At 45.3% G+C, this 24,648-nt stretch overlaps 1 protein-coding gene across 1 annotated transcript in view; it reads left to right on the top strand.

Moving 5' to 3' along the window:
• The first annotated feature begins 11,829 nt into the window (after positions 1-11,829).
• Positions 11,830-24,648, top strand: part of LOC125750298 (protein Shroom4-like) — a 28,897-nt gene continuing 16,078 nt past the window's right edge. Inside the window, exons 1-2 of the mRNA XM_049027886.1 lie at positions 11,830-12,136; positions 23,850-24,001. Of these exons, the coding sequence (XP_048883843.1) occupies positions 11,963-12,136; positions 23,850-24,001 (326 nt within the window). The 5' untranslated portion in view covers positions 11,830-11,962. The remainder of the gene's footprint in view (positions 12,137-23,849; positions 24,002-24,648) is intronic.

Genomic DNA, 24,648 nt, shown 5'->3' with positions numbered 1-24,648 from the left:
AAATGCTTGATGCTATTAAAATGATTTTTTTTTCTTCTGTATCTTTGAGCAGGGTTTTTAACCTGATTGCCATTATTAACCAAATCCCAGCTATATAAATAGTGTGGGCAATACGTATTAGTGTTGTGTAAATAACTGAAAAAGCTGTAAGCAAATAAAATATTCCAAGAACTGTATGCAGCCGATTGCAATTCTTCCACAGTTGAATTTTTTTTTTCCGTTCTTGTTGAATCTGACCAGAAATATCACGAACAAAATATCAGGCTTGAAACAAAATGCTTTATTGCCAAAGCACAGTGTGACGGGGTTTGAACTGTCCTTTTGTGAAACAAATATCATGCTACAAGCATGTGACAGGCAACAGTACAAAACGAAACTGAATTTTTACAGTACGCTGGTTGTGCAAATACATAACTGAATTTGGCATATTGCGAGAGGTTGTAGCGCAAAAAAGTGGTGTGTTGAAGCATATAACAATCTAGTGCGAACAATGACATGCTACTTCGATAATTATAAAAAAGTTCATTTGGAATAATTCAGTTTATATGAAACGTGATGCTAAAGTGGCCAAGTGCATCTGGAGAAGAACTTCTGCAAAGTTTATTCAGTGTAATCTAAATTGAATTCAAATACCATCTCAATTAAATATATATCAGCCATCATCCAAGGCTATGGCACTCATACGAGAAGTTCTGTGTCAACCATTAAAGACTGATAGCAACAAGCAAGGTCCGACTTAACGCTACAACATCTAAAATAGCATGACTGAAATGGTACATTTAAACAGAGTGCTACACAAAATGAAATCCTTCCTGAAAGACTGTATAAATAAAGACACGTAACCATGAAATATAATCTGTATCCCAGACCACATACTTCATACCTCCAAGGATACAATCAGTGAAACATATCTGTCACAACAGAAGACAAACAGATTAATTCATAACTAGTAAAACTGCTTTGAAAAACACAGAGAGAACACTGAGTTTGATCTACTTTGATTCTCCCCAGTGGCTTTCTCTGGTTCAGTAACTTCCACTTTAATCAGTTCCTTCTGATATTTCATTTTTTTTAAATATATATTGCTTCTCATTTCTCCACAAGGAACTTGGATTCATAAGGCACGAGTCAGGCAATTGTCCTGCTTACCAAATAAAAATATTCTGCTGTGCGTGTGGGAAATACTGTCAAAAGGCTGGTTAAGCAGGTTACAATAAATGTATTAAGAAAATATAATAAAGAAGTAAAATATTTTAAAAGGTTGGAAAAGAGGTCTGTGTTTTTTTTAATTACTGGAAGTACAATGGCAGTCTTTGTGTAGCTGAGCTTATGGAGAGAGCTCCAGTTGTCTTTGGCCATGTGTATAAGCCATGTGGTGAAATCCTTGCTTGAGAGGCCTGCCAGTTCCATAAAACCTTAAGCACTGACACAGCGAATGATTCCACCTTACCAAAATCCAGCCAAGGGTCACCTGCTTGGAAAATGTGTCAGGCACCATTTGTGATTCTACACATACATTTGTGTGTGTGTGTGTGTGTGTGTGTATGTGTAGGCGAGAATGAACATGTCTGCATATGTGATCAGGTGATGTGGGTTGCGAACAGAAGAGACTGTGAGTTTGAGGATGTACAGGTGCACCCTAAGCGAAGGTGAGTTAGCAAGTGCGTGTTTGTGGTGTGTTATCTCTGACCTCATTGGTGCCCGTGTAGGTTATGTTGACCTGAATACAGTAATGCAAGAAAAGTAGTGCCTCATGCAGCTGCAATACTGAGTGCAGCATCTGGATTTCGTAAATGCCAGGGCTCTGTATCACGATGCAGGATTTCTTGCTTAGCCGGTTAACGTGCCGGATTAAGGTATCTGGGCTAAGTGTAAGTGAACAAAGAGAAAGTCCCTTTAGACTGGGCTACCTTTACTCTGACAAGTTATCTGGCTAAGCGAGAAATCCTGCTTCGTGATAAAGGCCCCAGGAAAGGCTTCCCCAGGCTGACAGGGGGTGACTTCAAGTTGTCCTGTAGGATTTCACCGGCTGATTGAAAGAGCAGTGTCCATCCCTGGGAGAGAGGAGAGGTGGCCAAGAATTAATGAGGCAGACTGGGACGTCTAACACTAACAGATCAGCAGCCCCGGGGAGCAGGACGCAGCATGTCTCACCGGCAGATCCCAGTTGAGCACTCGTAGTTGTTCTGACAGTATGCTCTGTGTGGCTTATTTCCCATGATCCTCCACAGGGGAGTCATACGGGCAAAGCGCCTCAGCAGTCCGACAGCCACTGGAGCAACATGCTGATTCTCAGCTGGAGGCAGAGGACCTGCAGACACCTTTCACACACACACACACACACACACACACACACACACAAATAAGTACATCCACACACCGCAACACAAGGTGCTTCATATCCAGATGGGATCAATACCAGAAAATAAAAAATGTAAAAACCAGACCTGAGTTGCAACAACAGGCAAGAAAATTTACTACACCAGTCGCTGACATGTACTTCCAACAGGCAATAAATAACTGGTCAATAAATTCAAGGATTGAAATCCAAGGAATTCTACTGCTTTCAAGAAAAACAAGTATTCTAGCTATATAGTGCGTTAATATATTCTCAGAAAAACGTGCAAAAGTTTGACCCTTGCTTGTCACTGGGGCTGTGCCTTTGTAATCGTACCTTTTAAGGTACAGAAATGGGCTCTGAGGAACATCCCAAAGGTACAAACAGCATTAATGTACCATCAATGGTACAGAAATGTTCCTCAGATCCATTTCTGCATTAAACAATTACCAACAGCTAAGGGTACAATCGGCAGACCCTTGAGGGTGGAGCCCCAGTGACAAAGGTACAAATTTTTACCATTTTTTCTGAGTGTATGATAGAAATAGCATCATGCATGCCGAACAAAAATCCTAACTTTGTCAGTACTTAAAGCATAATTTCAGAGATCAACTTGTAATGAAACAAACAACAAGTCCTACCTGATGGAGCAACAGAAGAAGGAACAAGCCCCAGAAAGTTGCCATTTTCATGCTGCAGAAGGGCTGCGGCATCTCGAACAAGGGCGAAGTGAGCTTGTGATGCTGCTGGAAGGCGGTGCTGTGAGCCGCTGCCCCGGGTGTCCTGAAAGCGGTGCGCTCTACTCCACTCTCACCCTCCGGCCGTCCTTTAAAATGCTGTGGTGACGTCAGCTGTTTGCTAAATACTTAACACTTCAACAGATAAAATGTCTCGTGTGCCCATGAGCTATCGGACTGTCCCACTGCACCTCCCCAGGGAGTGGCCTCAGGTGAATAGGGGTCGAATTAATGGGTGGCAGTAAGAAATGGCATCTGACCACATATTGCTGATCTTCCAGCAGCTGAACTGCGGTGGTGTTTCCAGTCATGCTCATCAGATCACATTCTCATCGAGCAACAGGGACCCTTTCCCCACAAAATTCGCACAAAGGTTTAAGAAACATGACACAAACACATATGTATATCGGGTATAAGATACATATGGAGCAGTATAAGATACATATGGGCCCCATGCAGTACATACACACCCGACCTGCACTAATTCTATTGAGATATATTTGTCACACACATGCACCTTATGGAGGAATTGCAGTCAATTACGAGGCACACAATCCCACATCATCGGCAATTTAGAGATGCCAGTTTGCCTAATCACAAGATCACATTGAAGGACAGGTGCTCAACAAGTGGGAAATTTAGTGTGATCATTGGTGATCAGTAACATACTGCTCAGTAAATTTTGGATGATCGTCAGTGTAGGGGACTCTGGCACCCTCAGTACCCACACCCTCCAGACGAAACCCACACAGCATATGGGTGGTTTAGAGCTCAGCAGGTTGGGTCACTGTCCCTATCACCACAAGGTCAATGGTCCAAGTCCCAGGGTCAGCAGAGTGTGATATCACCATGATTTCTTAAGCAAGGCCTTTAAACCCAAAAATCCAGAAACTGACTGACCATGTTTTCTCAGAAATGTGTGGTGCTTTGGATAAAAGTGGCTGCATAATGTAATGAGAAAGACACGCAAAATCCACACCCAGAGCAGTCTCACCCGCAACCCTACAAGTGTAAAGCTATAGTGCATCATACTGAGCCACCCATTCCATAATACAGGGAATTCTGTGCCCCAAAAGCTCCACGAGTAGCTTTAACATCTGGGACAGTGAAAGATTTTCATCCAAAAGGTCAGAGAGGCCTAGAATGTAGCGTTCTGCACTTTGAGTCAATATTTCAACAGAACTATCTGTCCCAAAGATATTGTTGCCTTATGAAGTGTGCAGTCATACCTCTTACCTTCATATTAATGCCACACTTTTGATATGAATCTCACAAGCTTATGCTATAAGATACTAAACCCAAAAATTCAGATGCTTGATCCGTAGATGGCTTTATGTAGGAACATGAATCGCAATGTTTAGAAGCAGCTGTCTGTCTATTTGTAAGTAGTTCTTATTCCTAGAATGGAGGTTGATATTTTTAACAAAAATCCGTTTTTAACAAAAACATGTGACACAAACATTCACACGGTCTAAACAGGAGCGCAGTTAGTCCTTCATCAAACACATGGTAAGAATCACCCATAAATGACAGCTTAAAGCATTACTTTCAAACATCGTTTGGGTAAAACACACATACTTGAGTACTCTGGGAATAACTAAACCTCTTCATGCCAAGAGAGCTGCTCACTATAGACCTTCCATGCTGAGTGTCAAGGACTCAGCTTATTCTGTACTGCCTGTGGTGACCTTTGATACTAGTTCCTTGTTTGTTTGTGAGTCTTGGCAGACAGCTGTCCGATTGCAGAGCTCAGCCAAGGTCTGGCCAGAGACGAGACAAAGTACGCCTCGCTGACCTCCCAGTCCCTGCCAAGAGAGGCGGAGTCCAGTGGTCTTCCCAGACAGGTTGATGTTTAAACACAGTCAACTGGGACATGGCTTCAAGGAACAGAACTTCTGAGAAAAAGGCTACCCATTCTGATACCAGAACATCAACCAGAATCATTACATTTTAGTGAACAATTTCAGCAATGGTAAATATTCAGGTTTTTAATAAGATATATTCACATATATCCATATATACATATATTCCCTTAATTTTTATATATTTCTGGTTTCAAAAATCATCTGGTCAGGAATAAATAAATAGATAACTTCAAAACAATTCAGTGAAGTATTTTGGAAGGCGACAGGAATTCACTGCATCACGTCATGTTCAACCTGATCAAAGATCACTATGGGGGTGGAGGGGGTAACAGAGTATAAATAAATCAGACTAAATTACCCCAGGCCCTTTCTTTGGAATTTGCCATTGCTATTGAAATGCTATTGCAACTTCTCCCCCCCCCTATATATTGCTAACATCTCTTTTGTCAACACTGGAGACACCCCAGTGTCCTCTTATCCCAGGGTGTAACAGTGTTGGAATACCAAGGTCGCAAAGCCTTCCCATTTACAGAGGTACACCATGCCAGAATGGGCACTCAAACTCCCATATGGACGTGGGGCGAGACGTGCAGCGGCTTCAGCCAATAACGTCTAAGAACAAGGACCTCACCTCACTGTACCTGTTGGCAGAGCAGAATATGAAGAATGAGGGGGCTTCAGTCACACTATGGACCACTCCCTCCTACGTGGCCGTTTCTAAAAAGGGGTGTTTGTTTAACACACAGGACTATTTGAAAGCTCTCCTGGAACACACACACCAGAGCAGAGCTCAGAAATGAGCCAGATGTGATGTAATAGGAAAAAGCGAATTCAGTTTTCCAACATACTGAGGTTCTTGCAGGGATATGAGTTCATGTAGCAATGTAAACAACGGTGTACACTGTAATACAGTCTGGTTTTATTTTAACCTTAGTTGTCTTTACTTTTTTCCCATGAGCATTTTTTAATATTAGGTCTTCTAGATTATTCCTTTTCATTTCTGGCAATACAGCCCACTGCATAAGTGCTTGAGTGTGTGTGTGTGTGGGTCTGTCTCTCTGTCATACAGTCTGGCTGGGTTTTAGACCCAGTAACCCTCTGTGTATGAACATAATTTCTTAACCCTGGTTGTAGTTAAACAATCATTAAATTAAAGCTAAAGATCTGAATCGCACGTCAGTGATGAACAGGATGTCTGGAGGGACATTATTGAATTTAAAAGCAGAGTTAAGCAAAACTGTAACACTTTACTTGATGAGGCACAAATAGTAATAACTCAGTTACTACTTAAGTACAAATCATGAACAAATATAGTCACTACTTGAGAAAAAAGATTTGTCATGATTCATTCATGATGAACAAACATAAGATCAGTATTTCACTTGTGCTATTCATAACTTGTTCCTTTAGTAGTTCACAAAGATTTACAGGACTAAGATATAGTAATAAATATAGTAACCGCTTAGGATAAAAGTTGATTGACGATTCATTAACGATGAGCAAATACGAGTTCAGTAATTAACTTGTGTTATTGCCTTATTCCTTCAGTAGTTTATAAAGGTTTACAAAATTAACACATGCATAGTAAAAAATACTGTAACTACTTGAGATAAAACATTTTATTAATAATGAATTAACAAGAGATCAGTATGTAACTAAGACATACTTTGTGATTAATTAATATATAAATAATAGCTTAATGCTATATTATTTGTGCCCCGTCAAAGTGTTACCAGCAAAACTATGTGGTGTCCAGGCCCAAGGTGAGATGTCCACACTGTATGTGGCAAAAGTAACTAGTATTTCCCAACCAAATCTAAAGAAGGCAGGAGTGAAACTGGTCCATTTCCATATAAACTTGAAATCCCCAACAATGTTCTGAATTTCACATGCTTGCATTTTATAGCAGTGTGGATAAAACTAGAGCCTTACGTAAGCTGTCAACTAATGTAAAAAAACATTTTGAAGCAAACCTTGTTTTTTGTGGCTTTGAACAAGTTTTGAATATACTGATTCCAGTGTAGACTGACCCCTACTGGATAAAGGTAAGGAGCACACACTGATTACAGCAGGATGCTGAAGCTGAGCGCAGCCATGCAGCAGGTGATACCTCAGCACCACACCAATCCAAATGGACCAGTGTGTTTTTTTCTGGTGGCTAGAGTGCTAATCCTGCCGCCAACCCCCATATTCCCTTGTTAGATGGAGTACATCCTTACCGAGCTTGATATAGATTAACATCATACCCAGGACGAGACAATTGCAAGTTAAGGGCCTCGCTCAAGAGTCCAACAGAGTATGATCACTTGGGGCAGTCACAGGATTCGAACTAGCAACTTTCCGATCACTGGGACAGATCCCTAGCCTCAGAGCAACCAATCCACCTACTGGACAGGAGACATGGAAAATGACGTCAACAATTATGTTCTCCCAACTCCAGCATGTAGTATTACCGAAAGGATGTATTATGACTAGCAAAAAATTATTCCTTTAACCTTCAATTACGATGAGTATGACTTTCAGGCACAAAGATATTTATTTCGTGTCAGTCTGCTTAATGCCTAATGACTTTTGATTAATATATGAAATCACTTTTTATTTACACTCGGCGAGCTCGTTATCAGGTACACCTAGATAGACCCAGATAGGACCCACTTTTTCCTCCAGGACTGCATAAAACATTAATGAATTGTGTGTCCGGAGAAACCTTTCAGCAGACCACTGTTGTCATGTGCTATTATTTTTGCAATTGTGACCATCCTGTCAGCTTTAACGAATCTGGTCATTCTCCTCTGACCTCCCTCATTTTAGCCGCAGAAATGCCACTAGCAGGACACTTTTTGCTAATCACACCATTGTCTGTAAACTGTAGAAGGGTGGCAGTTTCTGAGATGCTGGGACGGACAGACCAGGTGGATCCTCTGGAATAGAGGCAGGGGTAGCTGCTTGGTATTTTGAGGAAGAGCTGAATTACACACACCTGTAAACGTTCAAAATGTTTATACCAGCTGCAATAATTCTGGCCAAGGAAGTTCTACACGATGAATCCCATGGACTTTGGAAATACGGACGACTTTTAGGGTTCTGCATTGAATGGGAACACTAGAGGGCAGCCCTGTCATATCTGGAGAGACATACTGGGCTTGTGGTAGAAAGAGAACCAACAACGTGAATTTCAGGGGTACTTTTCCCTGAGGTCCAAACTGACCAAACAAAGCCAAGTCCCCCGGGTGGGGGGTGGTTGCCGTCAGTAAATTTCACTGACTGGGGGTGGGGGTTGTGGTTTGGATTATATTGTGTTTTGATTCAATTCAAACCAGAGAACCTGTCGTGTATGTCCTCAATACTTAAATTGAACTCAAAATTCAAAGGCAAACGTTTAGCAGTGTGGATGCCTGACTGTTCACAATGATATTTAGGATAAATTAATGAAATTCACTCTCATTCATCTTCACTCAACCGGATACATTGGATGTTGAATTCAGGTTAAACGTCCTTTTCAGAGGAACAGTGACATAAAGTGTACTGTCATATTGGGAGTCAAACCAGGGTAAACTGGTTGGAAGGTGCTAATCCTAAACCCCAGCCAACCAAGGATCTTAAGTTGCAACCGACAAGTTGAGGGTCATCTCCAAATACTGACAAGCCACCATTTCTCACGTGGCTCCACAGCTTCAGTAAGCAAGGCTTTCACAAACACCGCTGCTGCCCCCCCCCCCCCCATAGCTGGCCAGTCTACATCCATCAATTTCCTGAACCCACTTTTCCGATTTTGGATCACAGGAGGGTCCTGGGACTATGGGCACAAGGCAGGAAACCAACCAGGATGAGACACCCGCCCATCTCAGGTCACACCATTTACTCACACATGCACAACTATGGGAAATATAAGCATGTTTTTGGACTGTGGGGGGGAAACCAGAGTACCCAGAGGAAACCCCTCAGCAGAGACCTGAACCCTGGCCCCCGGAGGTATGAGGCAACACTGCTAACCACTGCACAGTCACACCACCCCTGGCCAGACTTCAACTAATTATTAACATATCTGAGCCGGAATTCTGTACTGCTCTGCATATGTGTTCATGTGATTACCCGGCAGAGAAGCTGACCGGTCTCCGAAAGGCAATTATCATATTTGGCTGTCAAGAACTCAGCCAAAATAAATAAGTTTAATAAACACAATCAGTAACCATTGTTTTCTAGCCTACTACTGAATTCAATAAAAAAGGGTTTTGGAAAAGGTGGCAGAGTGGAAGTTATTGTACCCCAGAGAAAAGTACTTTACGTGAATAACTTTTGTAATTAATCCATCTATTACGTTATCGAGATGTTATTTCCACTATGTAGGACGAAGCAACGCTTAATCATGACTGTGGTTGAATGGTACCGCATTCCCTGCTATTGAATGTCATACTGGAGGTCATTCGGAGTCTGAATCTGCAAAATCTGCCTGCTAAACTACTATATAATGTGAGAAAGGAATTTATTGTAATAGGAAAAAATGGGGGGTGTGACTGTATTCCTATGTACTTACTGCCAGCACAAAGTCTTTTGAGCAGTTTGCGAGGGAGCTACGAGCGCTTGAGCTCCAGTAACCGCGGAAGAAGCCGGGAATGCGGCCATTCCGTGAAATGCCACTCCTGGAGCTATTTTCAAAGGGGCCCATTGTGAACCAAGTTAAGCAAGCCAATGTATGTGGCGGATGAGGGAGAGGAACCAAGGAAACCAGTTAATGGCAGAATTGTTCCAGATTGGTCCTGGCTGTTGCTCTGTCTACGGTGCATCTTATGCACAAAAGCGGCTCTGCGGCTGCCCGGTCAGGCCTCACCTCAGAGCGGCTTCTTCGGGCGTCTCCCCAGCGACACGGACAAGTAGTGGGGCAGCGCTTTCTGCAGTGGGTTGGGTGAGGTACCGTAATTGCTGTACTTGCGGGAATCTGCGGCAGACGACGACTGCAAAAAGGCAGAGAAAAACACAGCTAATTAAGGTATAGCAGCGCAGCATTCGTCTAAGAAAACACCTTCTGACAAGCGCTGAAACATATATTTAAGGCTTCTTTGGCAGCAGGACACCTCGGACAAAGTTCACAGTACGAAATGCATATTCCTGGATTTCTGTTTATTTTTTTAAATAACGGACATTCAAGCAAGCAAGTAAATAAGAAACCATTCTGAAAAAATAAAGGCACACATTTCAGTTTATCTTACACGTGTTTATTCGCTTACAGTAGGCCTGGCTACTGTACTCTACTAAAAAGCTAGTAGATATTATTCATAATTAAATATTTCATATTTTAATAAATATCTAGTATGGTACAACAAAGCACAATTTCCCAAACTGGGGATCAATTAGTTAATTAATGACACCAATTCCTAATCCGTGGCGAAGTTACGATGCGCTGTGAGCCGCAGTCTGGTTTAACCCAACCGGAACCAAAGAAGTAACCACGTGATTTGAATTAGTCCGCTCTGCTATTGGCTGTAGGTTTTTAAGTCTCATTTTTGCCATCAATAAGTTGAAGTGCGTGGGAGGTTACCAATAATCGCGTCATTAATACATATAAAACATCGTGTTCTCTAAATTGCTCTCAGCGTATATATATACCCTGTCGTTTGGCATCCCATGTAGGGTGTTCCCCTGCCACATGTTGCCTGGGATAAAATCCAGAACCCTCCACCCCCCACCAAAAAAAAAAAAAAACAGGAATAAAGCACAGGGCACATTCTTAAGAACCATATTCATCATATACTTCCTAATTGCCCATCAACACATAGGCATTTAACATAAAAAAATATTTATGATTCAAAGCAGGAAAATTTGAAGCATGGAATTTCCAGATCCATATCGTTTCTGAAATAAAAATGTCACCTCGCTCAGCTAGCGTATACACATAAACATAAAAATCCATAAATCCAGTTAATAAATCCATTCATTTTATGTACTTCTTTTTCAATGATAATAATATTTTCATGGCGATTACAAAATCCACGTTATAAGTTTATAGCATTTTAACTGGAAAAGCTAGCCCGTGTTTGCGTGCGCTTTTGGTCTTCGTATAGATTTCGTTACAGCGGCAGACAATTTACTTTTTCGACTGGCGGAAGCTGGATAGACCGACGGCAAAATCCAGAATAAGGAGATTTTTAGCACGATTTTACCTATACGTTTTCATGGATCACAGATGTTTTCAGTTTGAACTGGACTCTTTCAGGGAGTGCAAACACACTGCTGTCCTGAGTACATTGGGGAGGTACGGCTTCTGTGTGAAACTAAGCTGCATGCTGAGGGAAGTGTGTGTACTTCATCAGCTGTTACAAATTTAATATTTCTAACCGATACAAAATGGATTAATAGTTAAAGAGATTTAAAGCCTTTCCGAAAACAATGTATGTTTGGCATCAGCTTAGGGCGATCCTTACAAATAGTGTTAGCTCGAAACTTTTTCAGCACGTGTGCCGGGCAAATGCATTCTGCAGTGTTTAAAAGCTGCACATAAATAATCAGTAGTTGCCCTGGAGGTTTTCCTATCTTTTTTTTACAACTTCCAAACGGCTATCTGACTGCAAATCTTTACAAGGCGTTCGAGACAGAGAAGACGCAAAGAAATAGCGCTGGATAAAATCCAACAGTCACTGCTATAATTTCAAAACCTAAAAACTACGAGCCTTTTTTCTTGCGGTAACATTTAACAGCAGGATTGCCACGTACTAAAACTAAAGTTTGCACATTTTCGGGCAGACACAACTACCGCCACACGCAATAAGCCAAATTTAGTACCCGCAGGCAGCGATTGTGAGTTTTGAGGAGGGCACAATGCAACTGTTGATCCTCTGCCGAGCCCTCCCCGTTTCGCACTCTGCACAGAACTTTTAAAACTGACCCACTTATAACCATCCCCCCCCCCCCTTGTCACTCATGATCCCCTTTTCCTGTGGAGTGAAAAGTAACTCTCCATCTCTCCCACCCTCGGGTAGCCGCAATGTAATAGCGGTGATGGGAACCGGGGACCTTCTCGACGCCGCATGGACAGCCGCGATCATCTGAGGACGCGAGTGTCGCGGCCAGAGCAGCGCATGGAGACGGTGGAGCAACTCGTGTCCTTCCACCACATCCAGGTCCAGCTGCACGGAGGGGCTCCGTGGGGATTCACGCTGAAAGGAGGTCTGGAGCACGGGGAGCCGCTCATCATAACAAAAGTATGGCTTTGCAGTTTCTACCCCGCTAACATACGTCTGTCTGGGGGGCCATTAAATACTTTAGTTTACACAGTTTTGGTATTTTCGATGTGTCTGAATTATGTACATCTTTTGCACATTGTCACTCCAACATGTACAAAGGTTTCCTTTTACATTTCTAACGGAACCCTACTAACAGAACAAATCAACATTTGCAAGTGTTTCTGAAATGCAATGTATAACATCTTTTTGGACATGGAAGGTTAAAATTTATTGAGACTGTTATAACAAGTACTAAATATTTTATTAGTTGCGTCCGTTGCTTCTGGCCAAGCACAGCTCTCCAAGTGGGTTTTGGCCATGTCCACCATTCGAGGGTCTTTCCAAATGTTGCTTTCTGCCAGAATACACCTGAGCTTGCTGTTTGTTCACTGTCTGTATTTGTTTCGCTAAGTTTATTGAAATAGCCTGACTACGAATGGCAATATCGTGTTTACTTTGTGCGGATGTTAGGCTATAAATTTTATCTTCTGGAAAACTTTGGGCTCTCATGATTCCGTCGATTCCGTTAGAGATCGCAAATCACATGTAAAGTAACTGTATATTGCTCGTTATATTCCAGTGTATTATTGTAACGCAGACAGAGGAAAATATGTTAAAGCTGGACTCATGTTGTAGTTGAATCATTGTGTTTAACAATGTAGGAAAATATTCGTCGATCGTTGTGCTGTCCATGCATAATCTAATGTCTGAATGCCAGACATTGAAAGGTAAACATCTGAATGAATTTAGACATTAATTAGGTAAGTATTTTGCTGTCTGAATGACAGCATTAGTGAGCCTTATCTGCACCGTGGGAGGGTCCCGCTCCAGGCAGCTTTGAAGGGAATTTCACACGCGGTGAATTTTTCCGCTTCTCTTCTCCCGTCTCTAACATCCGACGCCCGGGAACAACTCTCATGGTGTCCCGCGGTGAACTTTGAGCCTTTGAATCGTTTTATTTACTGCCACCTAATTCGCATACCATAGCGCGCAGTGTCTTTTCTGCACCCACCTCCTCTGCGCCGCCATGAAACTTTCGCCGAAAGTGGGACGGAGTTTTTTTTGTTTTTAAATAGAAATTTGCTTTTTATTTGGTTATATCTGTGCAGTATTCAACGTAAGCGAGAGATGGCAGATTACAAATTCATGGGCAAAATACCAGCGTATAAACTCTTGGCTCGTCCTCAAGTAATTTGAATGGAAGTTACAACAATGGATTTACAATGAATCACGTGTGTGTGCGCGCGTTTCTTTTTGGCCAGTGGTGGAAAAGTAAACATTTAATGTCAATTTTTGTGTCCAGACTGTAGAAATTTTCCATGTCCCCAGACATCTTATAATTTGCATAGTGAAACCATGCATGTTTCTTTGCGTCCCAGTCTCCAAACCATGAATGAAGACATTGTGAGATTTTTCCCTGTGAAATGATAAACGTTGCTTTCATCTAAGAGTCTGCCTTTCAGAGTTCACCTTAAAGGCAGAGTCTCCATTTTGAGACGTGACACTGGGGCTGTTCTTACGCAGCTATTGTGTGTAATTGACGGGTTGAGCTCTGTGACGTTGTGTCTACTTGAGTGACATTGAAAAAACATAAATTCTTTAAAAAAAAAAAAAAACTTATGATTGAACTTTTTGAAAGGAGTATGCACTTATGTTTTACCATTGAGGATTCATCTTAGCTACAGTGACTTACAAATTTTGCACATTTATACAGCCAGATATATTACTAGGGGTGGCATGGTGGTGCAGTGGTTAGCACTCACGCTTCCGGGACCTGGGTTCCAGCCTCTGCCAGGATTCCAGGTATGTGGAGCTTGTTCTCCCCATGTCACCGTGGGGTTTCCTCCAGGTGCTCCTGGTTCCCCTCTCATATTCCGAAAACATGTTGAGGCTAATTGGAGTTTCCAAATTGCCCTTAGGTGTGTATGTGTGAGGTTGCCCTGTGATGGGTTGGTGCCCCATCCTGGGCTGTTCCCTGCCTTGCGCCTGTAGCCTCCAGGATAGGCTCCGGACCCCCCATAACCCTAAACAGGACTAATGCTTTCAGAAAATGGATAGATAGAATATATTGCTTGTTAAATTCCTTGCTAATTCTGCAGTACTATAGCAGGATTCAAGGACTTGAATATACTTTATGCAACCATGTCACAGCACTGTGCCGTCTGGAGGAAGTCTAACAGCTGTCGTTTTATGTAACTGGATCAATATTTGCCTTTAGTTTAGAGAATTGTTATGTCTGAGAGTGACACCTGTAGCATGGTGGATTTATGTCTTTACTTTTTGCATATTCAGTGCTGCTTTATTGCAGCGTATTTCCAGTGTCCAGATATGGAAAGGTACCCAGTAGATATCCTTGTTATTGTTTGAGTCTTTTTATGAGCCAAATGGGCTGATTGGCGGGGGGGGTGCATCCCACTGGAGTGATTTATTTTTCTTGAATGATGATATTGATGAGGCAACAAGCCCCAAGATCTCATTCTCTGACTCCTTTTTTATTTGGGGGGGTGTGACATGAGTTGGTCGTGCTTGTCAGTCGTTGGTGTGTGGGACCTCTCCACATCCGTTTTCACATCTTTCACACCTCTGTGTGTGAGAGAACGTCCTTAGTGGGCATACTTTGAAAGTTTCATTCGTGATACGGATTCCAGTTCACCCAGTGGGTCTGCCGTAGGCCTCTGCTGTGGCATGTAGAACTTTGGTGTGTGCATTCCCAGTCTCGAAATTCCAAAATACAACTTCCAAAATTCCAAAGTACAATACTCTCTAATGTTTGTCTTACCAGAGTAGTTGCTTGTTAGCTGTTCTTATGTAAATTGATATCAGCCAAACGAGATAAGTGAGACGTAGGAGAGAAGCATTGCAGGTTTGCTCTGTTGCCAGTATATCTAAAAACAGACCTGTTTCGCTCTCTTATGATAAGTGTGGACTCAGGGGATGCTGGGAAAATGAAAATGTCGATATTTCACCCCCATCTTCGTCTTGCTTTCTGTCAGCGCAGAGCTCCATCTGCATTTTGCTCTTCCTTGTCTCGAGCTCTGGTGGGCCTTGCACCTCCTTGGCAAGGAGAATTAAGCCTTCGGGCGAAGAGCGGAATGCATCATTCGCCCAGTGTCAAAGCCGTCTGGCCCCAACGGAAAATGGCAGACGATGTGTCTGCAAGGACAGCTGAAAGGCAGCAGAAACAGCAACTAACTAAATACACAGACTTGGGAGGGTGGAGGTTTTTTGACCCTCAGTTACTGACTGACCTTCTGCTTTTGCAGGGTGCTGTACTTTTCATTTAAAAGTATGCTGGTATTTAAAACTAGAGATAAATATCCATCCATCAATCCATCAATATTACAAATGCTTATGGGTCGCAGGGAGATAAATATCTATAGAAAATATCCAGTGGAATACAAATGGGTTTAAAGCGGTAGGCTGCTTTAGATAGCATCAGCATTGCAGTGTAATAGCAATGCTAGCAATGTGAGCTACATGTTGAGGCATGGCAGTGGCATCCCAGGAGACGGAGACGCTGACATGCCATCAGAGTCCTGGGCTCTTTCTGGCAGTTCGTAAGTTGGCTGCAGGAGAGGATTTTGGGAAAAAAGCTCCTTCCCCCTTTGCTAATGTGCATCAGGCCTCATGCCATCACTTCCCCGACTGCATTACCCAGCTTTTCCAGACTGCAGAGCAGTCAGGAAGTCACCCCCGCCGCCCCCACCCATGCCCGCCCCCCACCATTCATTCCGGTAGTTGAGTTTCGCCTTCAATAACAGTCTGCTGAATGTCCAGTGAAGTCACCATCATGTGACAGTCGGAAGGGTCATTTTTAGATCATGACGGCCGCACGTTCGGTGGAACAGCAGCCGAATTTTGCTGACATTGCCAGCAGCAGCCTGTTGTTAGTAGGAGGACAGTGTGATGAGGTATGATGAGTGGACTGAGATGGTCGGGTTATAGGTGCAGTGGTCATACCTGCGACCTGGGGGCTTCTGACCGGAGCCGCCGACGTCTGCCCGAAAGTCGAGCAGATGCAGGGGCGCTTGGGGCTACTGCTTCTTGCTTGGCTCAGTCCCTGCGGAGCCGAAGTACAGACACACAGCAGTCACAGGCCAAACACACTCACTACTCACTTCCAAAAGAACATATTGCAGCGGTTTGAGTGCAAGCAGAAGCCTGACATAAAGATGGGCCACATGATTTGGCAGAAATGAGGCAGGAAGTCATCATCGATGACCACATCCTGTTTCTGGACATACATTTTGCTGTGTATCACAACAAGCTTTAGTCACTCTGTCCTCTGACACACAGGATCTGTTTTTCTTAGTTTAACCGCAGAACAGAAACATTACATTTCGCAGCATGGCAGTATAAAATGTGGTTTTTTGTTGGGATTTTTAGACAACGACGTTTTAATGGTTGAAACAAACTGGCCGTTGTCTTTCCTTCCCAGCGTGCCTCTTCCCTACCTGAGCATGCAGCTCAGATGTTTAGCATTGTTATTGCATCGTTCAGCTAATGCTGGTCTCTAATGCAGACTACCGCGGGATTTTTGCTGTTATTGCCTCAGGATCGTCTTCAAGTACTTTTGATTTCTGCGTGCGGTTGTGCCTCTGTCTGCTGGGAGCAGCTCAGGGGGCAGTTGAGGATCTCTGGACCTGGGATAATATAACTTGTACCCGCTGTTGACCCACAGATTTTTTTTAGGGTGACAGCTGGTAAGCAGCTACATCACCAGTTCTCATTACATCATTATAGACACTGTCTGAGCCCTGGGAGGCCTGAAATGCACGGAGATGTGAGCAATAGCTGAAGGTCCATCAGGGGAGAAGACAGACTTAGCCGATGTTCAGTTTTCCATGAATTTGCCTGAACATTTGGTGTAATTAGCTAGACAGTGAGCCACTGTTCATGTAGACGCCGAAGGCTTCAGCCCACGTGCACGTGGGATTCACGCCGAGCCTGTTTATGACCAATTTGGTACATCGTGTGTTTCACTTCTGTCGTTTTAAGCGCCGTTGTGGGATCATACATTAAAAGCCAAGGACTGCTATGGCACAGTAGGGCTAGCAGTGAGCAAAATTAGTAGCAGTGACAGAGTAGGGGAAATAGTGAGAGAGTAGGGGAGAAAGTAAGAGAATTTAGGCGAGAATGAGAGCAAGGGAAGTAGTGAGAAAGTAGAGGCGTTGGTGAGAAAATAGGGGTAATAGTGAGAGCATCAGGGCATAACTGAAACAGTTGGGGCATTAGTGAGATTGTAGCAGAACCAGTGAGAGAGTAGCGGTAGTATAAAAATGTGAGGGCAGTTAGTGAGAAAAAAGTGAGAGAGTAGGGGTTAGTAGTCAGGGAGTAGGGGCAGTAGTGAGAGTGTTGGGGCATTAACGAGAGAGTAGGGGCATTAGTGAGAGAAGGGTAGTTAGAGATGACCTGGCCATTCTGATCCTGAGACGCAGACATATTACATAACATTGCAGTCATTTTGCTTTCCGTTTTGCATTCTTGTCCAATAAAAGTTAAATGGATCCTAAAGCTTGTAATGTGAATGTGTCGTATGAGGTGCATTTGGATTTATTTACGATCATTTTTTAAAGTCGGGGGCACATTATAGGGTGTGGAGGTGTGCTTTGAAGTCTGTGATGCCCATTGCTGGAGGAGTGCTTTTAACTACTTCATAAAATACAGATGATTGCAGATTATCTATGCTTACCGCAATTTCTATTGATTTATGTAGTAACAGAACAGTGCTTCCTTTTCCTGTGCGATGATAGGAGCATAAGTTACCGTTTTCCTTTACAGCAGTGGGAAAGTGCACAGGGATCACAAATCTGTTGATTCAGCTCAAGTGTGAGTCATGAGTTTTTTTTCTTTTCGTTTTGCATTTTTGGCAGGATAGCAGAGCACTCTTTCAGTGCCCTGCCAAACCAGGGATGCGAGGGAGGCCCATGAACAGCGATCGGGCAGAGTGACTGGGGGGAGGGGCATTAGGGATGGGGCTCGAACAGAGTTGGGGGGTGCAGGGATGGTGACTGTGTGAAACTGGTTAGGGCAGTAGGGGGACTGAATGACTCTGTGGTCTAATTTAACATTACCGACTAAAACATGTTTTTTTTGGTGAGATTCCTGTTCCAGCTTGGGAATGGGGGGGGGGCATTTCTTTGCACCAGGCAGTACTATTAGGAGGAATTTGCTTCTATATCCAGATCTGTGTAATATTATATATATATGAATATCTTATTCATATATCAATGGACCAAGCCCTCGTTGAGACCCTGGTCCATATGTGAGTGTTTCTGGGAAATCAGCCTGGCAGGGGAGCAGCCTTGGTGTGACCTGAGCGGATTTCACATTTAATGCAACATGCTGCTCGGTAGACATGCGCATATGGAACTGCAACTGCAGACAGACGGACACATGGTCATATGACACAGAAATCGGGATCAGATACTCTATGAACAATTAGACGGGAGAGGAGTGTAATTGATGCCAAATGTTTCCTGCATGCCTTCGACAACCGCATGCGGTGTAACCTGGGTGTTTAGACATGGCTCGAACATCTCTGCATTCTGGTCTAGTCTGCAGCTATCGCTCCATCTGACGCGCTCGTCCGCATGCCTCCAGGGACCTCGTGGTTACCATTTATGTGGTTTTCTCTAGATTAGGGGAAGACACTAGTCCCGCCCCCCTTGGTTTGGTACTGGAATAGCACATGGTTAGTCTGATCTCCAATCCACTGCTCTGTATTTATCCAGACATTCATGCAGCTCCAGGTTATCAGTGTCTTAATCATTCTGTCAGCCAGTGGAGGCTTTAATCACATTCAGACTAATCAGAATGACTTGAAGGCCTTTACAAAATGGGCTTTTGTGAGGCTTCTTTCACGGATCTGTCAGATGGGATCAGGATCGGGGCAGGCGCTGTTCTTATAGGGACAGGGAGGTACAAGCACAATGAACTGAGGAGACACGATAAAGGAATGGGGGGGAGAGGGACAGCCTGCTGGACATTATGGGGGAGGGACAGCCTGCTGGACATTATGGGGGAGGGACAGCCTGCTGGACATTATGGGGGAGGGACAGCCTACTGGACATTATAGGGGAGGGATAGTGTGGTGGACATTATGGGGGAGGGACAGCCTGCTGGACATTATGGGGGAGGGACAGCCTGCTGGACATTATGGGGGAGGGACAGCGTGGTGGACATTATAGGGGAGGGACAGCCTGCTGGACATTATGGGGGAGGGACAGCGTGGTGGACATTATAGGGGAGGGACAGTGTTGGGGACATTATGGGGGAGGGACAGCCTGCTGGACATTATGGGGGAGGGACAGCATGTTGGACATTATGGGGGAGGGACAGCGTGGTGGACATTATGGGGGAGGGACAGCCTACTGGACATTATGGGGGAGGGACAGCATGTTGGACATTATGGGGGAAGGACAGCATGTTGGACATTATGGGGGAGGGACAGCGTGGTGGACATTATGGGGGAGGGACAGCATGTTGGACATTATGGGGGAGGGACAGCATGTTGGACATTATGGGGGAGGGACAGCCTACTGGACATTATGGGGGAAGGACAGCATGTTGGACATTATGGGGGAGGGACAGCGTGGTGGACATTATGGGGGAGGGACAGCCTACTGGACATTATGGGGGAGGGACAGCGTGGTGGACATTATGGGGGAGGGACAGCCTGCTGGACATTATGGGGGAGGGACAGCATGTTGGACATTATGGGGGAAGGACAGCATGTTGGACATTATGGGGGAGGGACAGTGTGGGGGACATTATGGGGGAAGGACAGCATGTTGGACATTATGGGGGAAGGACAGCATGTTGGACATTATGGGGGAAGGACAGCCTGCTGGACATTATAGGGGAGGGACAGCATGTTGGACATTATGGGGGAAGGACAGCATGTTGGACATTATGGGGGAGGGACAGCATGTTGGACATTATGGGGGAGGGACAGCATGTTGGACATTATGGGGGAGGGACTTTGTCGTGGACATTTAAATCAAACCAAGATTTCATTTGTCACATACACAGATATACTTGGTACGATGTGTAATGAAATGCTTGGTTGCCCAACTCCAAGATAACAGAAACATAAATATAAAAGAGAAACAGCATTAAACACTGACGGTTGTCATTAATAACCATAAATAATGTACATCTGGCAGTAAAAGGATAGGAGGTCGTGCAAAGTATCAAATGAATAAAGAAGTCAGTATTTACATATGTAAACTGTACAGTGGGAATACATATAGGAGAACATAACTGACATTACAGTGGACAGTGCAGGGGGAGAGACAGTGTACCAGGCATGCAGGGCGCAGTGAAGCCGTGGGTGTGTAGCACAGTATGGCTGCGGAAGGCAGACTGGCACAGCTGCTGGGCTTATGGAGTACAAGGTAACTGGGCAGCGTCACCATCAGGCTCCCATGCCCAGTGTGAGTAATCCTCCCAGCACAATGGTGGGCACTGTGCCCTGTGCATACACCCTGGCACGGCCAGAACGGGTGGGTGTGACGTTTCCTTTGGCACAAAGACCTAGGGAGTGGGGTGTACAGGAAGCTGGAACACCTGGGCCTGGCTTGCTTTAACTGCCACATCAGTGCGGGGTGCCCTCTGCCTCGGAATGGGGGGGGGGTGGCCAGATACCAGAGGGACTTCTGGAAGTTACATCCCCGAAGATCCGATGTTGGTTCGATCCGTGAGCCCGTGAAGGTCTGTTGAGCTGACCATTAACAAAATTGTTCCCGTGGGTACTGGGGTGCAGTGTGGTGCGAAGCAAGATTCTCAGCCATTTCTGGGGGGAGGGTAATGTTTTAGCCGGATGTCAGTCACCTCGCTGAACATCTGAGGTGGGAAGCGTGGCCTGTCTTTATGGTAATCTGCCCTGGCTGTTAAAAACATCTCAGTCCTGCTCACTGTATAAAGTCACCACCTCTGTGAGATCGGCACTGTTTCCAGCCGTCTGGTAATTGGGCGGTTTATTTTTACGTCCCCCCCAGACGCTCCGAGAGTCTGTTTCATCTTGCTGATGAATTGGAGACAAAGTAAAGGGGGAATTATTTCTGCAGTTCCCCCACCCAACCAAACCAGGCTCCTTGTATAATGGAGGCTAATTAAAAATAGGCAGCATAAATATCATGCCCAGTTCTATTTAAAGGATCAAGGTGGAGTTTTTTTATTATTATTTTTTGGTTCCTAATGAGCAGTTGTTCCTTAGGGAGCACGCTGGTGTGGGGGAGCATTCCCAGTCACACAAGGAGCTCATTGTGAGGCGGCGGTGGCTGCTCACCGGGGATCGGGATCGGGCACACGGACTGGCGCCAGGTCCAGTGGAACACGGGTGTGGCACCAGCAACAAGCTAAGAAAGAGTGTATTTCCCTCTTTCTCTGCCCATGAAGCTACACAAAAAAGCCCTTGGATAACTAAATGGCAGTTCTGCACACAGAGGCTTAGAGTCACCATTGGAAGAAACCAGTCTTTGTATTATCATATGCTATCAATCACTGACACACTCTCTCCTTATTGGTCGACCTTGCTGGTTCACCATTCGCTCAAGCCGAGTCTGACACTGCCGACTTGCATAAGTCCCACCCACCAGGGTTCCATAGCGCTGTCTGACATGGGGGCCCCATCCAGCTACGGCTCCCCTGGGTTTAGTGAAGCGTGCCAGGAATTGGCCCTCGGCCCCCGTGCTGTGAATAAACGCGGAAGCCAAGGGAGACGGAATTAACGAGGCTCACGTTCCATTAAGTCACGGCCTTGGGGGAAAAAGTCAGTCAGAACGGCCGGCAGGGAGCTCTGAAGCTACGCTGTTTTTCCTGGCTCTCTATTTAGTCCTTCTGTCCTTTTCCTAGAAGATGAAATGACCTGAGATTCAGCAATTTGTGCTACTGCCGAAGCCACATGAGATCCCATTGCGATTCTTGGCGATGCTGTGGAGATAAAGGCTTTGTTGGGAACTAATTCAACCCTCTGCATTTGACCAGGTGGAATAACCAAGGAACTTCCAGAGTTTTACCTGAGTAAACTGGGTACAGGCTTATCCTACATCCCAGGGGAGGGGGTGTGCAAGGTTCAGCCTGTAGTGGCTTGAGGAGAGAGGCTCATCCTCTGAGGGAAGGTACCATCGCTAACACACAGGGGATACTTGAATCACAGAAGGGCCGGCCGGTGTCCAGCTGGTCTCGCATGGCTGAGGAGGGGGAAGCCACGCAGTCTGGGATGTTCCACATAGCTGTCAGATAGGGGGAGGGTGCAGCCCATGTCAGTCTGTAATTGCAGTTATAAATTGTGCAATACTTCTCCATTACATGCATTCCTCCTGTCATGGCTGTTAGAGGGCCCCATGCCAGGAGAGCATCATGGGAAGAGAGGGTGCTGGACTGAGACTGCCCTGACTCCCCCGCTGATTCTGTCCCAGTCCTTTCCCCAATCCACTCCCTGTCAGCTTCAAGACAATGGAAAAGGCGAGGAAATCAGTAGTCTGTAGTTATTTCTCTGGTGGAGAGCTGATTTGAGTTTCCAATTTTCCTACATCCTCCTCCAGGTGGCCTCCCAGCTCCGAGACCCCCAGAAGCAGAGCTGAGAGGTTGGAACTTTTGGCTGGAAAGCCCAATGGGGAATCCCAATGACTCGAGACCTGGTTTTCCCTTTCTCGCACATGAAGTTCTTATACTTCCTTATGTAGGCTTTCCAGCTGGAGCAGAGAAAGAGAGGGAAGGAGTGATGTGTGTGGTAGGGGTCCAAGGGCTCACTCTTGCTGGCTTGTTGAGGTCTCTCTTCCAGAGTTGAGAACCAGGAGAGCTCCACTATGTCGCCTTGAATGGTGTGATGGTCATGATGTGGCCCCAATCTGGCCGGTGGCCTCTATGAATTTGACTTATTTAAGGAGCCAGAGAAAACGTGAGTAAGTGTAAAGGAAGGAAGGCATATGGGAGTCTTCTCTGCTCAGAAGGGTTTGGGTGTGGAGGGTGGGAGACCGTGCTATGCTGGCCTGCTCCGTGCCAAGCCTTGTGCAATGGTGTCTGGGATCTTTGGCGGTGGCTTCGATGGACACAGATGGTGGAAAGCGTGAGAGCCACGCCGTTCTTACCCTGTGAAAGGTCAGGCCAGCTCCGGTCTCTCTGTGATCCCACTGTACTCAAATGGAGAGGCTGTGACGGCTACGGGAGCGACGTGACCGTGGTCAGCCTCACGCTCATCTTCGTGTTTCTTTTGTTCATCCATCCAACTGCTTATCCAGTACAAGGGCATAGGGGGGGGGGTTCTTTCCGGTTCAGCTTTTCTTCCTCAGGGGGGTATTTGTCTTTCAGTGAGATGAAAGCGGCTCAGTCTTGGGGTGGGTCTGTGTGTAAGGCCTGCAAGGGGCACAGAGATTGGGGAGTCTGGACCCTTGACCAAGAGTACTGGAGATTTGACCAAAAAAGAATTACCCTGATACTGTATCACTGAGTGACTTCAATAACTTCAAAAATAAGTCATCTACATCAAGTCATAAAGTCCGCTGTAAAGGTTAGGGTGTAAAGACGAAGATTTTTTTTTTGTGGACGTTGGCCATGTCTTTGGTGCCTATATGTGGCACAAAATCAGTCTGACTGTATGTCCTGCTGGACTTCTATGTTTTTGGGTTTTCTTGGAGTGTGGTATGCATGTGATCCATGACCTCTGACCCTTCTCTCCCCCCAACAGATCGAGGAGGGTGGAAAGGCAGCACAGTGCAGGAAGCTGCGTGTGGGGGATGAGCTGGTGAACATCAGCGGTTCCGAGCTGTACGGTTCACGCCAGGAGGCACTGGTGCTCATCAAGGGCTCCTACAGGACCTTGAGGATGGTTGTGCGCAGGTAAGGGTGTGGCCTGCATGCCGCCGTGTCTCTAAGCCCCTCCCCCACCTTCCTCTTCCTCTTCTGTGTCGCTTACCTTTCCCAGCATAATCTGCTGATGTGGACCGCAAGGAAATGATGGACAATCATGGCGGGAGGAAGCAAATTTAAAGGTGCAAGCAAGTCTGTCGTGTTAAATTAAGCAGCGTACTACCTTTAGTTTGTAGCACAAGGGGTAGGTAACGATACTGAGCCACACAGTGAGGTCATCACTGTGCACCTGTTTTTTTCTGTGGACCACGGGCTAGACTGGTCTACCTAGGCACCTGAACATAAGAATGCTGAGGGAAGAGGAACTCCTTAGCCCCCGAATTGCACCCCTCAACCCCCGACCCTGCATGCTGTGGGAGTGGAGGGGTCGGTTTCGCTGTATGTGTTTACTCTGGCTGAGCTGCAGTGTGGCTGACGTCAGTGTGGCCGGCCACTGGTACATGGGGTAACCTTTACCCTATGACACACCCCGACAGTTCCTGAGATCGTCTGGAATGTTTGCCTTTTTCCGTGCTGCCCTGACTCACGGCGGGTTTTGGGGAGGGGGAGGCGGACGGCAGCTTCCAGTTCCCACAGTGCTGCACTGTATTGAAGGAGGCGGATGGATTCCTCCGTGT

This window comes from Brienomyrus brachyistius, chromosome 10 (genome assembly GCF_023856365.1).
Source record: "Brienomyrus brachyistius isolate T26 chromosome 10, BBRACH_0.4, whole genome shotgun sequence".
NCBI classification, from domain to species: domain Eukaryota; kingdom Metazoa; phylum Chordata; class Actinopteri; order Osteoglossiformes; family Mormyridae; genus Brienomyrus; species Brienomyrus brachyistius.
The sequence above is the reverse complement of the archived record's forward strand: the minus strand, read 5'-3'. Positions and strand labels throughout refer to the sequence as shown.